Below are 17360 nucleotides of genomic sequence, written 5' to 3'. Positions count from 1 at the left end.
GAGGACAGAAGACAGGGTGAATGGAGAATGGTTGTGTATGGATGATGCTGTGATGAATGAGGGGAGTGGGTTGGGGATGGGGGGGTGAGGGAGTATGAATGAGAAATGAATTGACGCAGCCTGAAGGGATTTCTCCCCTTCTCCTTTTCTGCATGAGGGGATGCAAGGGGTCATCAAATTAATGAAATGGCCTTGCTGTGGATGTCCTGTGCCTTGCAACACTGCTTCTGACCCAGGGAAATGGTCAAAATGCAGGGATGACCTGTCATCCAGGAGGTGCAAAGATAAGTGTGAGGGAAGAGGGTAGAGGGGAGTGGAGTATGTAGTGGATGGAATGAGTGGGAGTGGTTTTAAGCCTTTGTGTTTAGGATACCTCCCTTGTAAGAGGGAGAAAGCCTTTGGTATATGGATGTATGCGTGTGTGTATGTAACAAGTATTACCCATACATTGGGCTAAGCATTGAAACTCTTACCCAGAGGGGAAATAACTAACATGAGTTAAGCACATGGTCCAAAACCTTGGTAAATCATACATACCTTCAGTTTTTGTGTTGTCATTAGCAATACTTGTTGTAACTACTTCCGTGGTGGTTGTATCTACTGTACTCGTTTCCAATTCTAGGGGTGAACCACCTAACTGCACCTAAAAAAAAAAAAATAGAGGGTTAACCTCTTCACTCCGGGGCACATCACGTTTGGCAGCATTAGCTGCCCAACATGCGAAGTTGCGTCATAATAATAGCATTAAAAAAAATAAAGTCAGTGCTCAATCGTTCGTTCTCTTTCACCCGTGAATTTTGATAACCATGGAAAATATGATGAAGCCAGTTTAGAGAGAATGGAGGTTATGTAGGTACATACATACATATACCAAGGCTTTTTCCCCCTTACAAGGGGGGTAGCCAAAAAGAAAAAGGCATAAAATCATTCCCACCCATTCCATCCCTGAATACACTCCACACCCCTCCACCCTCCCTCTTATCTTAGCACCTCCTGAATGACGGGTCATCCCTGCACCTTGTCCACTGCTTCATTAAATCAGCGACCCCCCCTCTCCGTCACCCCATTGCATAAAATGAGAGGACGGGAAGAAATCCCTTCGGGCTGCGTCAAATTTTGCTCACACATACTACCTCACCTCCCATCCACCTGCCCATTCCACCTCATGCTATCACAACATCATCCATATACAACCACTCTCCATTCACCCCTGTCTTCTGTCCTCTCCCGTCCTTCCTCAACAGACATTCCCCTCTTCCCCAAAGCCCCCTTCACCCCATCCATCCACCTCATCCTAGGACATCCCCTCATGTTCACTCCCTCCACATCTCTTTTACTAGTCTTTCTTCACTCATTCTTTCCATGTGTCCAAACCATCCTAATATTCTTTCATCAACCCTATCTCCCAGCTCCCTTTCCACCCCCATTCTCCTCCTCACCTCCTCATTTCTCACTCTATCTAGCCTAGTAACCCCCATCATACTTCTCAGACACCTCATCTCAAACACATTCAAACTCCTTCTCTCTTCTTCTCTTATGTTCCATGTTTCTGCCCCTTACAGTCCTGTTGGCACAATCACTCCTTCATACAGTCTCCTCTTAGCATCCATTCCCAAATGTCTATTCCTCATCACACTCTTTAATCCACCAAGGCATTTACTCGCTTCTCTCAATCTACATTCTACCTCCACTTTCAATCCACCTTTCCCTGTCACATTTGCACCCAGGTATCTAAAACTATCCACTTCCTCCAGTCGCTCTCCCTTAATGCTCACTTCCAGTCTACTGCCACTTTCACCCCCTGTACATCTCATCACCTTACTTTTACCCACATTTATCTTTAGCTTTCTTCTATCACATACTCTCCCAAACTCTGTCACCAACTTCCTCAATCCCTCCTCTGATCCTGCCACAAGCGCAGTGTCGTCCGCAAACAACAACTGGCTCACCTCCCACTTTTCTCCATTTTCTTTAACCATCTCCAATCCCTTGCCCACTACCCTTGCATTTACCTCTCGCACCACCCCATCCATGTATAAGTTGAACAGCCAGGGTGACATAACGCATCCTTGACGAAGTCCCACCTTTACCTCGAACCACTCACTCTCTCCATTTCCAATCCTGACACAAGCTCTACTATTCTCATAAAAACTCTTGACAGCTCCCAGAAGCTTTCCTCCTATCCCGTATATCTTCATAACCTACCACAGTGTCTTTCTGTCTACCCTATCATATGCCTTTTCCAGATCCATAAAAGCCCAAAAAACATCCTTCCCCTTTCTCACATATCTGTCTTACCACAAAGATCTAATCTACACAACCTCTACCTGTCCCAAATCAACACTGTTCCTCACCAATTACTCTTTCTGTTCCTCTCCTAATCCTCTCAACCAAGATCCTCCCATAAGCCTTCCCAACTACACTCAACAAGCTAATCCCTCTGAAACTACTACATTCACACTTGTCCCCTTTTCCCTTGTAAAGAGGAACTATACAGGCACTCCTCCAGTCCTCTGGCACTCTACCCTCTCCAACAAACATTAAATAACCTCACCAACAAGTCCACCATCACTGTACCTCCCTTTTTCAGACATTCCGCATGGCATCCATCCAGACCAGGTGCCTTACCTGCTTTCATCATCTTAACAACTGTCTTCACTTCATCCTTCCTTATTTCTCCTCCATTCTCCTCATTCATCACTCTCATTTTCTTCGCACTTCCCATTGCAGCAATCTTTCCTTCCCAATCCTCCTTCACATTAAGCAACTCCCTAAAATATTCTGCCCATCTTCCCCTTACTTTCTCTTCCATTATCATCTCTCCATCTGCACCTTTTACCTTTTCTTCTCTACTTGATTCGCCTCCTCTTCCTCTCTTAATTTCTTTCCAAAACATCTTTTAATTACTTTCAAAATTTTCTGTCAAACTCTTACCCCATTTCACATCTGCTCTCCTCTTTGCAACCTTTACCTTTTGCTTTACTTCTCTTTTCTTTTCTTTGTACCTCTCATATGACTCCCTCGTCCTATTTTGTAACCAATCTGTGAATGCTCGCTTCTCTTCTACAACTTTTTTGTTTCCTCATCCCACCATTCACTACCCTTTCTTCTATTTGCCCCTGTCCTTCTTCCACACACCATCCTTGCACACTTTATGACTCCCTCCTTGAACCATCCCCATTCCTCCTCCACACCCAGCTCTACTCTACCCTTTACTCCCTCCCACTCCTCCTTCAGCTTCTTTCCGTACTCCTTCTCCTTCTCATTCAAAGAGTTCACTCTAAGAACCTCCCTACCTTTTGTCCCTTTCCTCTTCCTCCATCTATCCTCCACTTTCAACTTACCTTCCACCAAAAAATGATCTGATATTCCCCCACCCTCTCCCCTTAGCACATGTACATCCTTAACTCTTCCTATCATAATCCTATTTACCACTACATAATCCATTAGCGCTCTATCTACCACCCTTCACTCCACCACCCTCTCCCATGTGTACTTATGCTTGACTTTCTTCCGAAACACTGTATTTGCTATCATCAACTCTCTTTCTAGACACATTTCCACCATCAACTCTCCACTACAATTCTTTCCTGGAACTCCACATTTCCCTACCACTCCATTGATTGGATCATTTCCCACCGTAGCATTAAGGTCTCCCAGTACTATCACATTGACATTTCTTCCCAAATCCTCTATGCACTCATTAAGATCTATCCAAAAGGCCTCCCTTTCTTCTACACTCTTCTCACTGACAGGCCCATAAGCACTTATAAAGACCCACATCTCCTTCCCCAGTTTCACCTTCATCCACATTATCCTTGAGGAAACCTCCTTCCACTCCACTACCCATATACCTATCTCTTCACTTACTAGAATGGCCACCCCTTCCCTCCCTCGCCCTCTCTTCACTCTTGATAACCTCCCACTTACACTCCCAAATTTACACTCACCCTTCCCTTTCAACTTAGATTCACTCAAAGCCAACACATCCATCTTTCTTCTGACAAACATACTACCTATCTCTTCCCTTTTACTCTCATCTGTACCACATCCACGCACATTAAAAGACCCAAACCTTAGGGTGCTGGTCCGAGGCTTTCCAGCCCCTCTTATGCCTTCTTTTCTTTTTTTTAGGAATTTCCCCTGTGGGGCTACAAGGAGAAGGATGCCTAGTCCCAATCCCCGTCCCTTTCTTCTCGCCTCTTACGATCCAAGTGGGAATACTTGGTGGCAGTATTCTTTTCCCCCACCACAGGGGGGGGACTACAATAAATATAATCAAGACGCCGATGTCGGCATCATCGCGTACCCACTTGCTCCTCATGACGCATACGTAGGCGTCACCGTATGGAAGTGGTTAGTTTTAAGTACTTAAGTAGGTCACACATGTTAAGGAATAGATATATCATATAGAGAGGGATGCAAGTAAAATTTCTACGGGAGAATGAAAAGTGTTGTGACAAGTATGCACCTGGGGATGGATGCAAATTGAAAATTATTAAGGGGTGACTTTACCTATGACACTGTACGAGACAAGGGCTTGGATTTTATGGCTACCTTCCCTCCCCCTCCCCTCACATGGAAATGGAGAAAACAAGGATATATCCCTATACTGGGATGGTGACTGCATGAAAGCATGGAGCCAAATGCTTTTGGTATTGTCTTGTAATACTGATGTCCCCTTAAAACTGTTTTTTACAACTTCTTTGACTAACTCTTCTGGATCCCCATATAGTAGTGATGGTGGTGGGAGAATTCAGTCGTGTGATGCAGTGTACATATGGCAGCTGATGCTGCACGTGAGAATTTTACTCATACTGAAATGGTTAAAGGCGTTTTGGTATATACATTAATACACGCATGCACCCCCTCCTCCCTGAAATTTCTTCTAACCTTACCACCTTATGTATACAAAGTCATCCCTGCTCCCTGCTATGGTCAGGGACAGTATTACAAGACAAAGCATCTCTGCAAGACTGTGGTATCACACCTGGTTTACCCCTACCCCCAAACTTCTATTATATGACAACCCTCCCCCTTTCATTCACTTACAAATTTACATAACTGCCAAGAAGAAATCCCCAAGGGATGCAACTAAATCTCATCCATTCACACCTACAAAGTAGGGCCCAAAAGCCGAAACTGGTTTAGCCCCACCACTTCATCATATGGCAAATGTCCTCCCTCGTCCACTCATGAGGAAAGCAAGACACCAAAGACATAATACAGACAAACATACACACCAAAAGATTTCTTTTCCCTCATGAGGAAGGTTGCCAGCCAAAGCATGCACCCACCCTTCACCTATCCCATACCCATTTTCTCCCCTTTAAAATCCTCTAAGCTCCTAATAGAGCTTATATGTACATATATGCTTATGTGACAGTTTCTGCATCGAGTGGCAATTTCTATTTTTATTCACCCAATATCAACACCTTAGAAGTGTACAATCATTTCCATCAGTGCATGGGTCAAAGGCAGTACATTCTACATGTGCACACAGACCATCACAAGGGGGAGCCTTTGTTATATGCTAAAACTGCATGTTTAAAAAATCATACCAACTAACCTTACTATTACTGACAGCAGCCAAGAACTCGTGAGCAATTTCTGAAGTTTTAAATCGAGCAGCAAAAGTCTCTTTTTTGGGTTCACCATCTGAGAAATCTGTTGCTACCCAATAATATGTCTTATCATCCTTCTTTCTAAACTCCATATCAGCTGCCATATAGTGATTCAAACACAACTTCAGCACTTGCTCTCTCCTCATCAACAATCGGATCTTTCCAGTCTGAAATACATCCATGGATACACTATGTAAATATATATATAAGCAAATTGGATAGGTGTATTAAGGGAGACTGAAGGAAGTGGATACTTGGGTATGAATATGGCGGGAAAGGTAGGAGTGGGCCTTATCAGTGTAACTAGTATTTTCTTTACCATTTCTTGGCCCATGTAAGTAAATGCCGCTTTCATTGATCTTAGCAAGTTATAGATTTCATTGACAATGTTGTTTATCTGTTTGTTAGGGGACATATCCTTTGTGATGATTACTCCCAGGTCTTTTTTGGATCCCACTTTCTTTATTACCTTTGCACCAATTTTATATTGTGTGTATGTACGTATGTATAGGTATAAGCATTGTTAAATAATTCACATATACTATGATTTACAATCTGTACAAAAAACTTGTATACACAAAACCTTTTGTATATAAGAAAACCTATGCAATTATCTATTTCTGCACCCAAAAAAGTTCCATATTGTGAAAATTGTGAATGTGTGGGCACACATACACTAAAATTTTATATATATATATTTATATATATATATATATATATATATATATATATATATATATAAAACAAAGTTACCTTCATGGATAAATGGTACATCTTAATCTTGTACAACAATACACTCACCTTATTGTGCTTTAGGACCTTTATGTCACCAATTCCTCTCTCCTTCCATTCTCCTTGAATAAGGCGATACAATTTGGCACGGTGAGAATACAAAACCTCTTCATTCTCTTCTCCTGTTACGACATCCACTTTGTCAGGAAGGGGTATAACAGGCTTGGGATACAGAAGAAAAATTGTCAAAATTTATGTTCCCGTTTTCAACTATCATCTGTGAAATATTTTCATACAAAGATAGATTTAATCCTTACAACTAGTGTTTTGTTTTGAGTAATGTCAACTGATAGGAGTCTTCATGAATGCTGGGTAGCCCCTAAAGTTCTGGGTTCTCCCCCAAATTTGGATAGAATCCCATTAGCCACCACATTCTATAAATCATACTGCTATTCACAATTTGCATATTAATCTGGCTATCAACAAATAATCTTGTTCAGCTAAAGGAAAGTCTTGTATTGGGCAACAAAATGGTGAAACCCATAATGACTAACCCTTTATGACAATTTCTTCTGGATGCTACCAGTGAAATGGTTAAAATAAATATTTCCTCATATGATTATGAAAAGCTCACCTCAAAATATAAATGGTCTCCATCATCTTCTTCAACAACGCCCTCCTCCGATTCACAAACACTAACATCACGAGATCTGTTATTCATAGAATATATCAATAATACAATATATGCAATGATGCAGTCAAATTATATATTCAATTTTCATGAACTTGGTGGTCATTAATTATGCAAGAAGAAAAACTAATGAGGCATTCTGTGAAATGCACAGCAACACAAATTACAGGCTACATGAAGAGTTACAAGAAATTGGAAACATGGGTGGTGGATGGGAGTGGAATGGGTGGGAGTATGTGTGCAACTCTGATTTGTCTACCTCCTTAATAAGGGAGAGGCCCTTATTATGTATGTGTGTATATATATATCATAAAATGTTCTAACTACCCTGCAAAGGTCTGGTGAAAAGATGTCCAAATAATGATGACTGGCAGGCTGCAAAAGAGTTTGAAAGGTGAGAGGCTGGACAAAATGGACAGGCTATATGTATGGAGCAGAAACATGGAACATAAAAGAGGAGTCTGCATGTGTTTGAGATGAGGTGCCTGAGAAGTATGATAGGGGTTACTAGGCTAGATAGAGTGAGAAACAAGGTGAGGAGAACTGGTTTGGAAAAGGAATTGGGAGATGGGGTTGATGAAAGATTACTGGGATGGTTTGGACACATGGAGAGAACAAGTGAAGAGAGATTATTAAAAGAGGTGTGGAAGGCAGAGGTAGATGAAGTGAACATGAGGGGGTGACCAAGGATGAGATGGAGTATAATGGGCATTGGGAAAGAGGTGAATGTCTGTTGAGGAAGGATGGGAGAATACAGAAGATAGGGGTGAACGGAGAATGGTTCTGCATGGATGATGGGACATTTTATTCTTTTTTTTTTCTTTCAATTTAATGAAGCAGCCTTACTGTGGATGTACTGTATCTTGCAACACTGCTTATGACCCAGGGCAGTGGGTGAGATGCAGGGATGACCAGTCATCCAAGAGGAACCAAGATAAGAGGGAGGGAGGGGGGGTGAAAGGGAGGAGTATGTGGGTATGGAATGGGTGGGAGTGGATTTTATGCCTTTGTTTTTATTTGGCTACCTCCCTTGTAAGGGGGAAAAAGCTTTAGGTATACGTAATACAAGATGAATACTTGTGCATACATTAGTTTGCCTGATGTACAATGATGCATCACAATATGTGCATTATCACACTCTTTCACCCTGAATATTTATAACAATAGAAAAAGAGATCAATCCTGTTCACAAAATATGGGAGTCACTGCTATATCTACAAAATAAATATAATCAGGATATTGATGCCAGCATCCTCAAATACCCAGTTGCACCTACAAAGTTATCTACAAAGGCATCATAATATTCTAGGAGTTAAGAGAAGTGGAAAGAAAAATTTTAATGTCTGAGAAGTATGGTAGAGAAATGAGAAGGAGAGAAGGAGAGAGGCAGATAGGGTTGATGAAAATATATTGGGATGGTTTGGACCCATGGAAAGAATGAGTGAAGAAAGATTAGTAAAAGAGGTGTGGAAGGCAGAGGTGGACAGAATGAACTTGAGGGGATGACTGAGGAGAAGATGGATGGATGGGCTGAAAGGGGCTTTGAGTAGGAGGCAAATGTCTGTTGAGCAAGGAAAGGAGAAGGCAAGAGATAGTGGTGAATGGAGAATGGTTGTGTATAGATGATGATACATACATACATACATACATATACCAAGGATTTTTCCCCCTTACTAGGGAGGTAGCCAAAAAAAGAAAATGCATAAAATCATTCCCACCCATTCCATCCCTGAAAACACCCCACACCCCTCCACCCTCCCTCCCATCTTAGCACCTCCTAGATGACGGGTCATCCCTGCACCTTGTCCACTACCCTGGGTCAGAAGCAGTGTCGCAAGACACAGCACATCCACAGCAAGGCTGCTTCAATAAATCGGCGACCCCCCCCTCTCTGTCCCCCCCATATAAAGGAGAGGACGGGGAGAAATCCCTTCGGGCTGCGTCAAAATTTTGCTCACACACACTACCTCACCCCCATCCCCCCATCCATTCCACCTGTTGCATAACAACATCTTCCATATACAACCATTCTCCATTCACCCCTGTCTTCTGTCCTCTCCCGTCCTTCCTCAACCGACATTCCCCTCTTCCCCAAAGCCCCCTTCACCCCATCCATCCATCTCATCCTAGGACGTCCCCTCATGTTCACTCCCTCCACATCTGCCTTCCATACCTCCTTTACTAGTCTTTCTTCACTCATTCTTTCCATGTGTCCAAACCATCCTAATACTCTTTCATCAACCCTATCTCCCAACTCCCTTTCCACCCCTGTTCTCCTCCTCACCTCCTCATTTCTCACTCTATCTAGCCTAGTAACCCCCATCATACTTCTCAGACACTTCATCTCAAACACATTCAAGCTCCTTCTCTCTTCCTCTCTTATGTTCCATGTTTCTGCTCCATACAGTGCTGTTGGCACAATCACTCCTTCATACAGTCTCCTCTTAGCATCCATTCTCAAATGTCTATTCCTCATTACACTTTTCAATCCACCAAGGCATTTACTTGCTTCTCTCAATCTACATTCTACTTCCACCTTTTCCTGCCACATTTGCACCCAAGTATCTAAAACTATCCACTTCCTCCAGTTGCTCTCCCTTAATGTTCACTTCCAGATTACTGCTACTTTCACCCCTTGTACATCTCATCACCTTACTTTTACCCACATTTATCTTCAGCTTTCTTCTATCACACACTCTCCCAAACTCTATCACCAACTTCCTCAATCCCTCCTCCGATCCTGCCACAAGCGCAGTGTCCTCCGCAAACAACAGCTGGCTCACCTCCCACTTTTCTCCATTTTCTTTAACCATTTCCATTCCCTGATCCACTACCCTTGCATTTACCTCTCGCACTACCCCATCCATGTATAAGTTGAACAGCCAGGGTGACATAACGCATCCTTGACGAAGTCCTACCTTTACCTCAAACCACTCACTCTCTCCATTTCTAATCCTGACACAAGCTCTACTACTCTCATAAAAACTCTTGACAACTCCGAGAAGCTTTCCTCCTATCCCGTATATCCACATAACCTCCCACAGTGCCTTTCTGTATAGATGATACTGTGATGAAAGAATGGAAGGGGAGAGTAGGGAATGGTTATGTGTAAATGATATTTTGACACAGCTTGAAGGGATTTCTCCCAGTCTTCTCTTTTTCTGTTTCAGGGATGAAGGGGGGTTGTTTATTATGTGAAGCAAACTTGTTGCATTGCTTCTGACCCAGGGCAGTGGGCGAGATACAGGGATGACCTGTCATCCATGAAGAGCATGGATGAGAGAGAAGGGTGGTGGATGGGAGTGGGTATATGCCTTTTGACTTGGCTACCTCCCTTGTAAAGGGGAAAAAGCCTTAGGTATGCAGACATACACAAAGATAGGGAAAGTAGAGGTAAGACAGAAGACTGGTTTGGATATATGGCAAGAATGAATGAGAAAAGACTAGTCAAGTGTAGAAAGCTTAAAGGTCAGATATCAACAGATATACCATTCACTAAAAATCATCGAAAAAGTACTTTTTAAAAGCATACAAATAAAGTTTTTACCTATTACAGAAGAATTTATTCAGAAAATTCACTTTTAATTGCGCCTCGCATACCACTTTTCCGAAGTCTAGATATTCAGAGTAACAATATTGTTTGTTTGGCAACTGTGACGTCACAAACTCGGAATTCCCCGAACCTTTCCCGAAGCGCACGGGCGGAATGTTTCGAATAGCAGACGACGCAATGAAACGAAGATAAAACTGTTTTTTGCCAAATTTGATAAGATGTAGATGGTGGAATTATATAGAATACTGTCAGTATGTTTTTTTTATGTACATTAAACTGTAAATACAAAAAGTTATGGAAGTCTTGATATCTGACCTATAAAGGTCAGATATCAAGACTTCCATAACTTTTTGTATTTACCTCCTGGTGAATTTATGAAATTGTGGCATATGATGTATGCTGCTGATGCTCAATCCATAAAACAATTGCAACATACGACATATGCTGCTGATGCTGTAGGGGTTAAATCTGAGTGAATATGGAGGGATGTCACTAAATAGTGAAGCAGTAGGGGTAAAGTAAACCAGCTCTGGCTGTCTGGCCCTACTCTGAAAGTTGAATTCCACTGTACTGCTTCTGACCCATGTAGTGTGGCAGCAATGGGTAACCATTCTGCTTTAAAGTGCTGAGAAAGTATGGGTGGCTGAATAGGCATCTCAGGATAAAAGGTCACCATGTACCCTGTCACAGTACTTGGGTCAAAGCAACAGAGCAGAGTTGGTATATCCCCACTGCTTAACCACACGGTAACCCCCTACCTTCCTCATCCACTCAGAACCCAATAAAAACTTGATGAGAAAAACATCCCTTCATCTAACCACTATCTCCCTCAATTTATCTCAACCTTTTCCAAGCTTTCCTACTCAAGAGATATTCCTTGTGTATTCAAAGCCCTTGTCAGGATTAGAAATGGAGAGAGTGAGTGGTTTGAGGTAAAGGTGGGACTTTGTCAAGGATGCGTTATGTTGCCCTGGCTATTCAACTTGTACATGGATGGGGTAGTGCGAGAGGTAAATGCAAGGGTGGTGGGTCAGGGATTGGAGTTGGTTAAAGAAAATGGAGAAAAGTGGGAGGTGAGCCAGCTGTTGTTTGCGGACGACACTACGCTTGTGGCAGGATCGGAGGAGGGATTGAGGAAGTTGGTGATAGAGTTTGGGAGCGTGTGTGATAGAAGAAAGCTGAAGATAAATGTGGGTAAAAGTAAGGTGATGAGATGTACAAAGGGTGAAAGTGGCAGTAGACTGGAAGTGAGCATTAAGAAAGAGCGACTGGAGGAAGTGGATAGTTTTAGATACTTGGGTGCAAATGTGGCAGGAAAAGGTGCAGTGGAGGTGAAAGTAGAATGTAGATTGAGAGAAGTGAGTAAATGCCTTGGTGGATTAAAAAGTGTAATGAGGAATAGACATTTGGGAATGGAGACTAAGAGGTGACTGTATGAAGGAGTGATTGTGCCAACAGCACTGTATGGGGCAAAAGCATGGAACATAAGAGAGGTAGAGAGAAGGAGTTTGAATGATTTTGAGATGAGGTGTCTGAGAAGTATGATGGGGGAGGTGAGGAGGAGAACAGGGGTGGAAAGGGAGTTGGGAGAGAGGGTTGATGAAAGAGTATTAGGATGGTTTGGACACATGGAAAGAATGAGTGAAGAAAAACTAGTAAAAGAGGTATGGAAAGCAGATGTGGAGGGAGTGAACATGAGGGGATGTCCTAGGATGAGGTGGATGGATGGGGTGAAGGGGGCTTTGGGGAAAAGGGGAATGTCTGTTGAGGAAGGACGGGAGAGGACAGAAGACTGGGGTGAATGGAGAATGGTTGTATATGGATGATGTTGTGATGCATGAGGTGGAATGGGTGGTGAGGTAGTATGTGTGAGCAAAATTTGACGCAGCCTGAAGGGATTCCTCCCCGTCTTCTCCTTTTATGCATGGGGGGACGGAGAGGGGGGGTCGCTGATTTAATGAAGCGGCCTTGCTGTGGATGTGCTGTGTCTTGTGATACTGCTTCTGATCCAGGGCAGTGGACAAGGTGCTGGGATGACCCGTCATCTAGGAGGTGCTAAGATAAGAGGGAGGGTGGAGGGGAGTGGAATGTATTCAGGGATGGAATGGGTGGGAATGATTTTATGCCTTTTTCTTTTTGGCTACCTCCCTTGTAAAGGGGAAAAAGCCTTGGTATATGTATGTATTCAAAGCCCAGTTCAGCCCATCCACCCACCTCTCATTCTGTCTTCCTCACATACTCAATCCTATCACTTCTGCTTTCCAATGACAAGTGAAGTCAATAAATTAGGAGAGAAAAAATCTTGAAACTCTGAAGGTCTTAACTTACCTAGGTGATTTGGTCTTCACTCCACTGAATGAAAACTCAAATTTGCCTGGACTTCCAAATATGAACCCTTCTTCTTTGGCCTTGGGTGGAGTGGTTGGTTCAGCAAATTTGACAGTGGGTTCAAGAGAGAATGTTGGTTTTGCAGAGTCTTCACCTTGAGAACTTCCAGTAACTGATGGACTTGCAAATGAAAATGAAAATGGTGTAGTACTGGTAATACTTTTGTTGGATGTCTGTGGTGTTCCGAAAGTAAATGCTTTTGTTGTTGAACTCTCTTTGCTTGTGTTCGTTGGTGAAAACTTGAAGCCTGAGAATACTGTTGAGGTTGAAGTGCTGATTGAGCTAGCTACTGTAGTCTGAGGTTTACTGCAACTAAATGAAAAGCTGACAGTGGTCGTTGTACTTGCAGTAGAGGGTGCAGAACCAAAGATCGACTTGCCAAGACCAAACGAAAATGCGGGGGTTTTTGTCTCCTCTACTGTAGGTGGTTCATAGCCTGGTTTGTTTGTATTACATGCAGGGCAAGTATTAACTTCTGCCTTGTTTCGAATGAAGCAGCCACTGCATTCCCAAGATCCAGGAGCAGGCTTGAACAAACTGGCCAAGGATGGAGCAGATGTTACATCAGTACTGCTAGATACAACAGGCTCTGACTCCGACTCCAATTCTTGTTCTGCCTCTGCTTCTGCTTCTTCCTCCTCCTCTGGTTCAGGCTCTGACTTAGTTTCAGTTGCAGGCTCAGGCTCGGCCTCAGCGGATTTCTCCTTTTCTTCTTTACCAAGAGTTTTCTGAGCCTCTTCAAATACCTCCTTGAATTTATTAGCCTAGTTAAAAGAAAAAAACAGAACATGTGATTACACAAATGAAACCAACTCAAGTTACATTTCAAATGGAACAAGAATAATTTAACAAGTATGTCAGGTACATACATCCTACAATGTTAGTATTGAGACAAATTTGCAATGTAATTGAATCAGATTGCTTATTTATTGTGACATTTGTATTTACATCAGATACATTCGGATTAATATGATACCTAAGTACATACCAAAGAACATTCCCTGTATAAATAGAGGTTACTAATGTCAAATTATATAAAACCCACACATGAAAAACACTTTCCCCCATGTATACGGGATGGATATGTCAAAACACATATCCACTTCATACATATCTTCCCATTAAAGCACCTTGTGATGAAAGATATCTTCCCATCAAAGCACCTTGTGATGAAAGATATCTTCCCATCAAAGCACCTTGTGATGAAAGACACATTCAAACACCCACCCATTTCAGCACTGTAGGAACAAGAATACAAACTATCCAATCATACTACTTGGGTCTGAACCAGTATGGCAAAAGAAAGCACTTTTACAGCTGGGCCTGACAGCCAGGGCTGGTTTACACTCACTGCTTCACCATATACATCCCTCTCCTCAGCTACGAAGCAGATGAAATCCTTGATTTGGGCTGTATCATTCATTTAATCACTATCTCATTCCACTCCTATATTTTGTCTTCTCTTCCCTGCTTGACAGATACATCCAAAGTTCCCCTTATCCCATTCATCCAAATTATTCTTGGTCATCCTCTCAGACTCATTCCACCAACTGCTCACCTCGTACTATGAATAGTCACACAACATGTCGCCCTTGCTAAATCATACCACAGTTTTAGATCACTACACTCCACTCATCTGATAGACCACATATTATACCACTACACATTAATAAAGCTTTTAATCCCATCCCCTGACACCTCACAAACAAAATGCGGGCATGGGGAAAGAAGGAAGGAAGGAAGGAAGGAAGGAAGGAAGGAAGGAAGGAAGGAAGGAGAAGAGGAAGAAGGAAAAGAAGGAGAAGAAGAAAGAAGAAGAAGAAGAAGAAGAAGAAGAAGAAGAAGATGAAGAAGAAGAAGAAGAAGAAGAAGAAGAAGAAGAAGAAGAAGAAGAAGAAGAAGAAGAAGAAGAAGAAGAAGAAGAAGAAAGAAGAAGAAGAAGAAGAAGAAGAAGAAGAAGAAGAAGAAGAAGAAGAAGAAGAAGAAGAAGAAGAAGAAGAAGAAGAAGAAGAAGAAGAAGAAGAAGAAGAAGAAGAAGAAGAAGAAGAAGAAGAAGAAGAAGAAGAAGAAGAAGAAGAAGAAGGGGGGGGGGGGGCAATTCTTTGGTAGGTAGAAATGCCTATGAGTCATATAATGGCCAATCAATACACAGCAGAAACTTTAAGATGAGAGTACCAGAGGGCTCAGTCCTACCTCCACACACTTAAATCTATACATGCATGATATACCCACACCACATTCATACACTGGACACTGAAGTGAAAGGAAGTGCAGCAATTGAGCGCATATCCAGTGGTTCTGTCGCCAAACACGAAGGAAACTAGTTGTTATTGTGCAAGATGGGTAAGCTGTGTTTCTCGTTCGACCGATAAAGGAAATCCAGTTCTTGAAATAAGTAGTTTTGGTAAAATGGAGAAGGAATAATAAATGAACCAACGAAGAGAGTATGGTAGGGGTTATAAGCTTTTTGATTCTGGCTACATCCTTGGTAAGAGGGAAAAAGCTCTTTATACTTAGATATACATGTACACACATATAAAACCAATCTTCTTTCTTGCCTCCCTTATATTCCAAGTATTTGTTTCTTTGCTCCAAACAGCACTGTGGGTGCAACCATTCCTTCAATCTTCTCTTTGCTTTCATCCCAAAACACATATTTTTCACAACAAATGGCTTCTAGCATTAGAAGGGGAGTTGCTGATTTGTCAGCTCTCCTTATGTGAAAAGATGGAAATAAAGTTGCAGTTGATAAGAAATCTTGGGCCCAGTCAGATAAAGGTTTAGTTGTGAAGACAAGTGGCAGGAACTGATGTTCATGCACATACATTGTCAATGGTCCCCCATTTAACAGACTAAGAAACAATTTCAAACAGGAGAGGGTTTTCTTTAGAATTTTGAAAACTTACCACTTCTGGAGTTTTGAATTTGACTGCAAACCTTTCTTCTTTAACTTCTTCATCTGCATAGTCTAAAGCTCCCCAAACCCAGGCACGGTCAGAAGATGGCAATGTTCCAAGTTTCATGTCTTGATTAATAAGATGGTTTGCACAAATCTTGTGGATCTGTTCTCTTCTCATCAAAATCCGTACCTAATATATTTATTTTCAGGAGAGAGAGAGTGAGAATAAATTTTGTTGTACTACACACTAGGTAGGCATACCACTGCTTTATTTTTTCCTGATTAAACTAAATACAAACATACTTTTACGCTTTTAAATTGCAATATCTAATGCACTTGTCTGACCAATGCAAACAATTTCATTCATCAATGACAACCAAAGGACAAAGGATCTGATGAACTGTACATACATATAACAAATGATTTTTTCCCTTGCAAGAGGGGGAGAAGAAGAAGCAGAAGCAGTCATAAAATCCATTCCCACCCATCCCATTTCCACATACTCCACTCCCATCCACCCCACCTTCCTCCCTCTCATCTTGGCTCCTCCCACTGTCCTGGGTCATAAGCAGTATCACAAGACAGCAAGGCAGCTTCATCAAACTGGCAAACCCCCTCACAATCCCCTCATGCAGACATGGAGAAGACTGGGAGAAATCCCTTTGGGCTGCATCAATTTATTTTTCTGACAACTAAATAATCAGGTATATGCAACAACATATTAGACACACCACTATGTAAATGGAATTAAAGCAATGAAACAACTCACCTTCCCAGACTTCTTATCTCTCAGGATCTTGAACTCCCCAATACCTCTTTCCTTCCATTCTTTGGCATCATATCGGAAAAGCTTAGCACGCTCACAAAACAGCTGGTCTTCATTTTCTTCCCCTGGTCCAAACAAAACATACATCATCTAATATTTAGTTAAACTTAGTAAAATTAATTGTCTGACAATTTCCATAGCTATAAATCTTTAACCCTCTTGCAAATGACAAATCTACAAGTTTTAATTATCCATATGCTCATTCATAAAAGTTGGTCAGCAAAACATGCTCAGGTCACCATCTATCTTAAAATCAACCTCAACACAGATTAGTCATGGTCGCAGAACCAAGTTTTCCCAAATACAATCTATCTGTTTACCAAGGGCTTTCCCCCTTACAAGAAAGGTAGTTCCATGTCACTTATCCCACCCACTACCCTTGGTCAAAAGCAATACATCACTACATCCACAGCAATGCTGTTTCACTCAATTGGCAATCCCCCCCCCCCTCTCTATCCCCTCATGTGGAAAAAGTGAAGATGGGGAGAAATCCCATTGGGCTGCACTGAAATACCATTCAAACATAACCACTCAGACTCTATTAGTATGTGGTCACTCTGTTCAAATGGTGTTTATATTTAATTTGATCCAATATTTTGGGTTCTGTTGTAAATATTAAATCCAGTCTCAACAGTTCATTACTTCTA

At 42.0% G+C, this 17360-nt stretch overlaps 1 protein-coding gene across 10 annotated transcripts in view; it reads right to left on the bottom strand.

Annotated features, from left to right (window-relative positions):
* LOC143036394 (E3 SUMO-protein ligase RanBP2-like) overlaps positions 1 to 17360 on the bottom strand; it is a 216592-nt gene that overhangs the window by 76138 nt on the left and 123094 nt on the right. For all 10 annotated transcript variants that reach the window (XM_076203695.1, XM_076203701.1, XM_076203703.1 and 7 more), the window contains 7 exons: positions 16657 to 16778; positions 15895 to 16077; positions 12929 to 13752; positions 6991 to 7066; positions 6426 to 6578; positions 5570 to 5791; positions 538 to 643 (listed from right to left, as the gene is read on the bottom strand). In XM_076203695.1, coding sequence (XP_076059810.1) covers positions 538 to 643; positions 5570 to 5791; positions 6426 to 6578; positions 6991 to 7066; positions 12929 to 13752; positions 15895 to 16077; positions 16657 to 16778 — 1686 coding nt within the window. The remainder of the gene's footprint in view (positions 1 to 537; positions 644 to 5569; positions 5792 to 6425; positions 6579 to 6990; positions 7067 to 12928; positions 13753 to 15894; positions 16078 to 16656; positions 16779 to 17360) is intronic.

This window comes from Oratosquilla oratoria, chromosome 20, assembly GCF_046742065.1.
Source record: "Oratosquilla oratoria isolate Oo_2021 chromosome 20, ASM4674206v1, whole genome shotgun sequence".
NCBI lineage: Eukaryota > Metazoa > Arthropoda > Malacostraca > Stomatopoda > Squillidae > Oratosquilla > Oratosquilla oratoria.
This window is presented reverse-complemented; position numbering and strand designations above follow the sequence as displayed.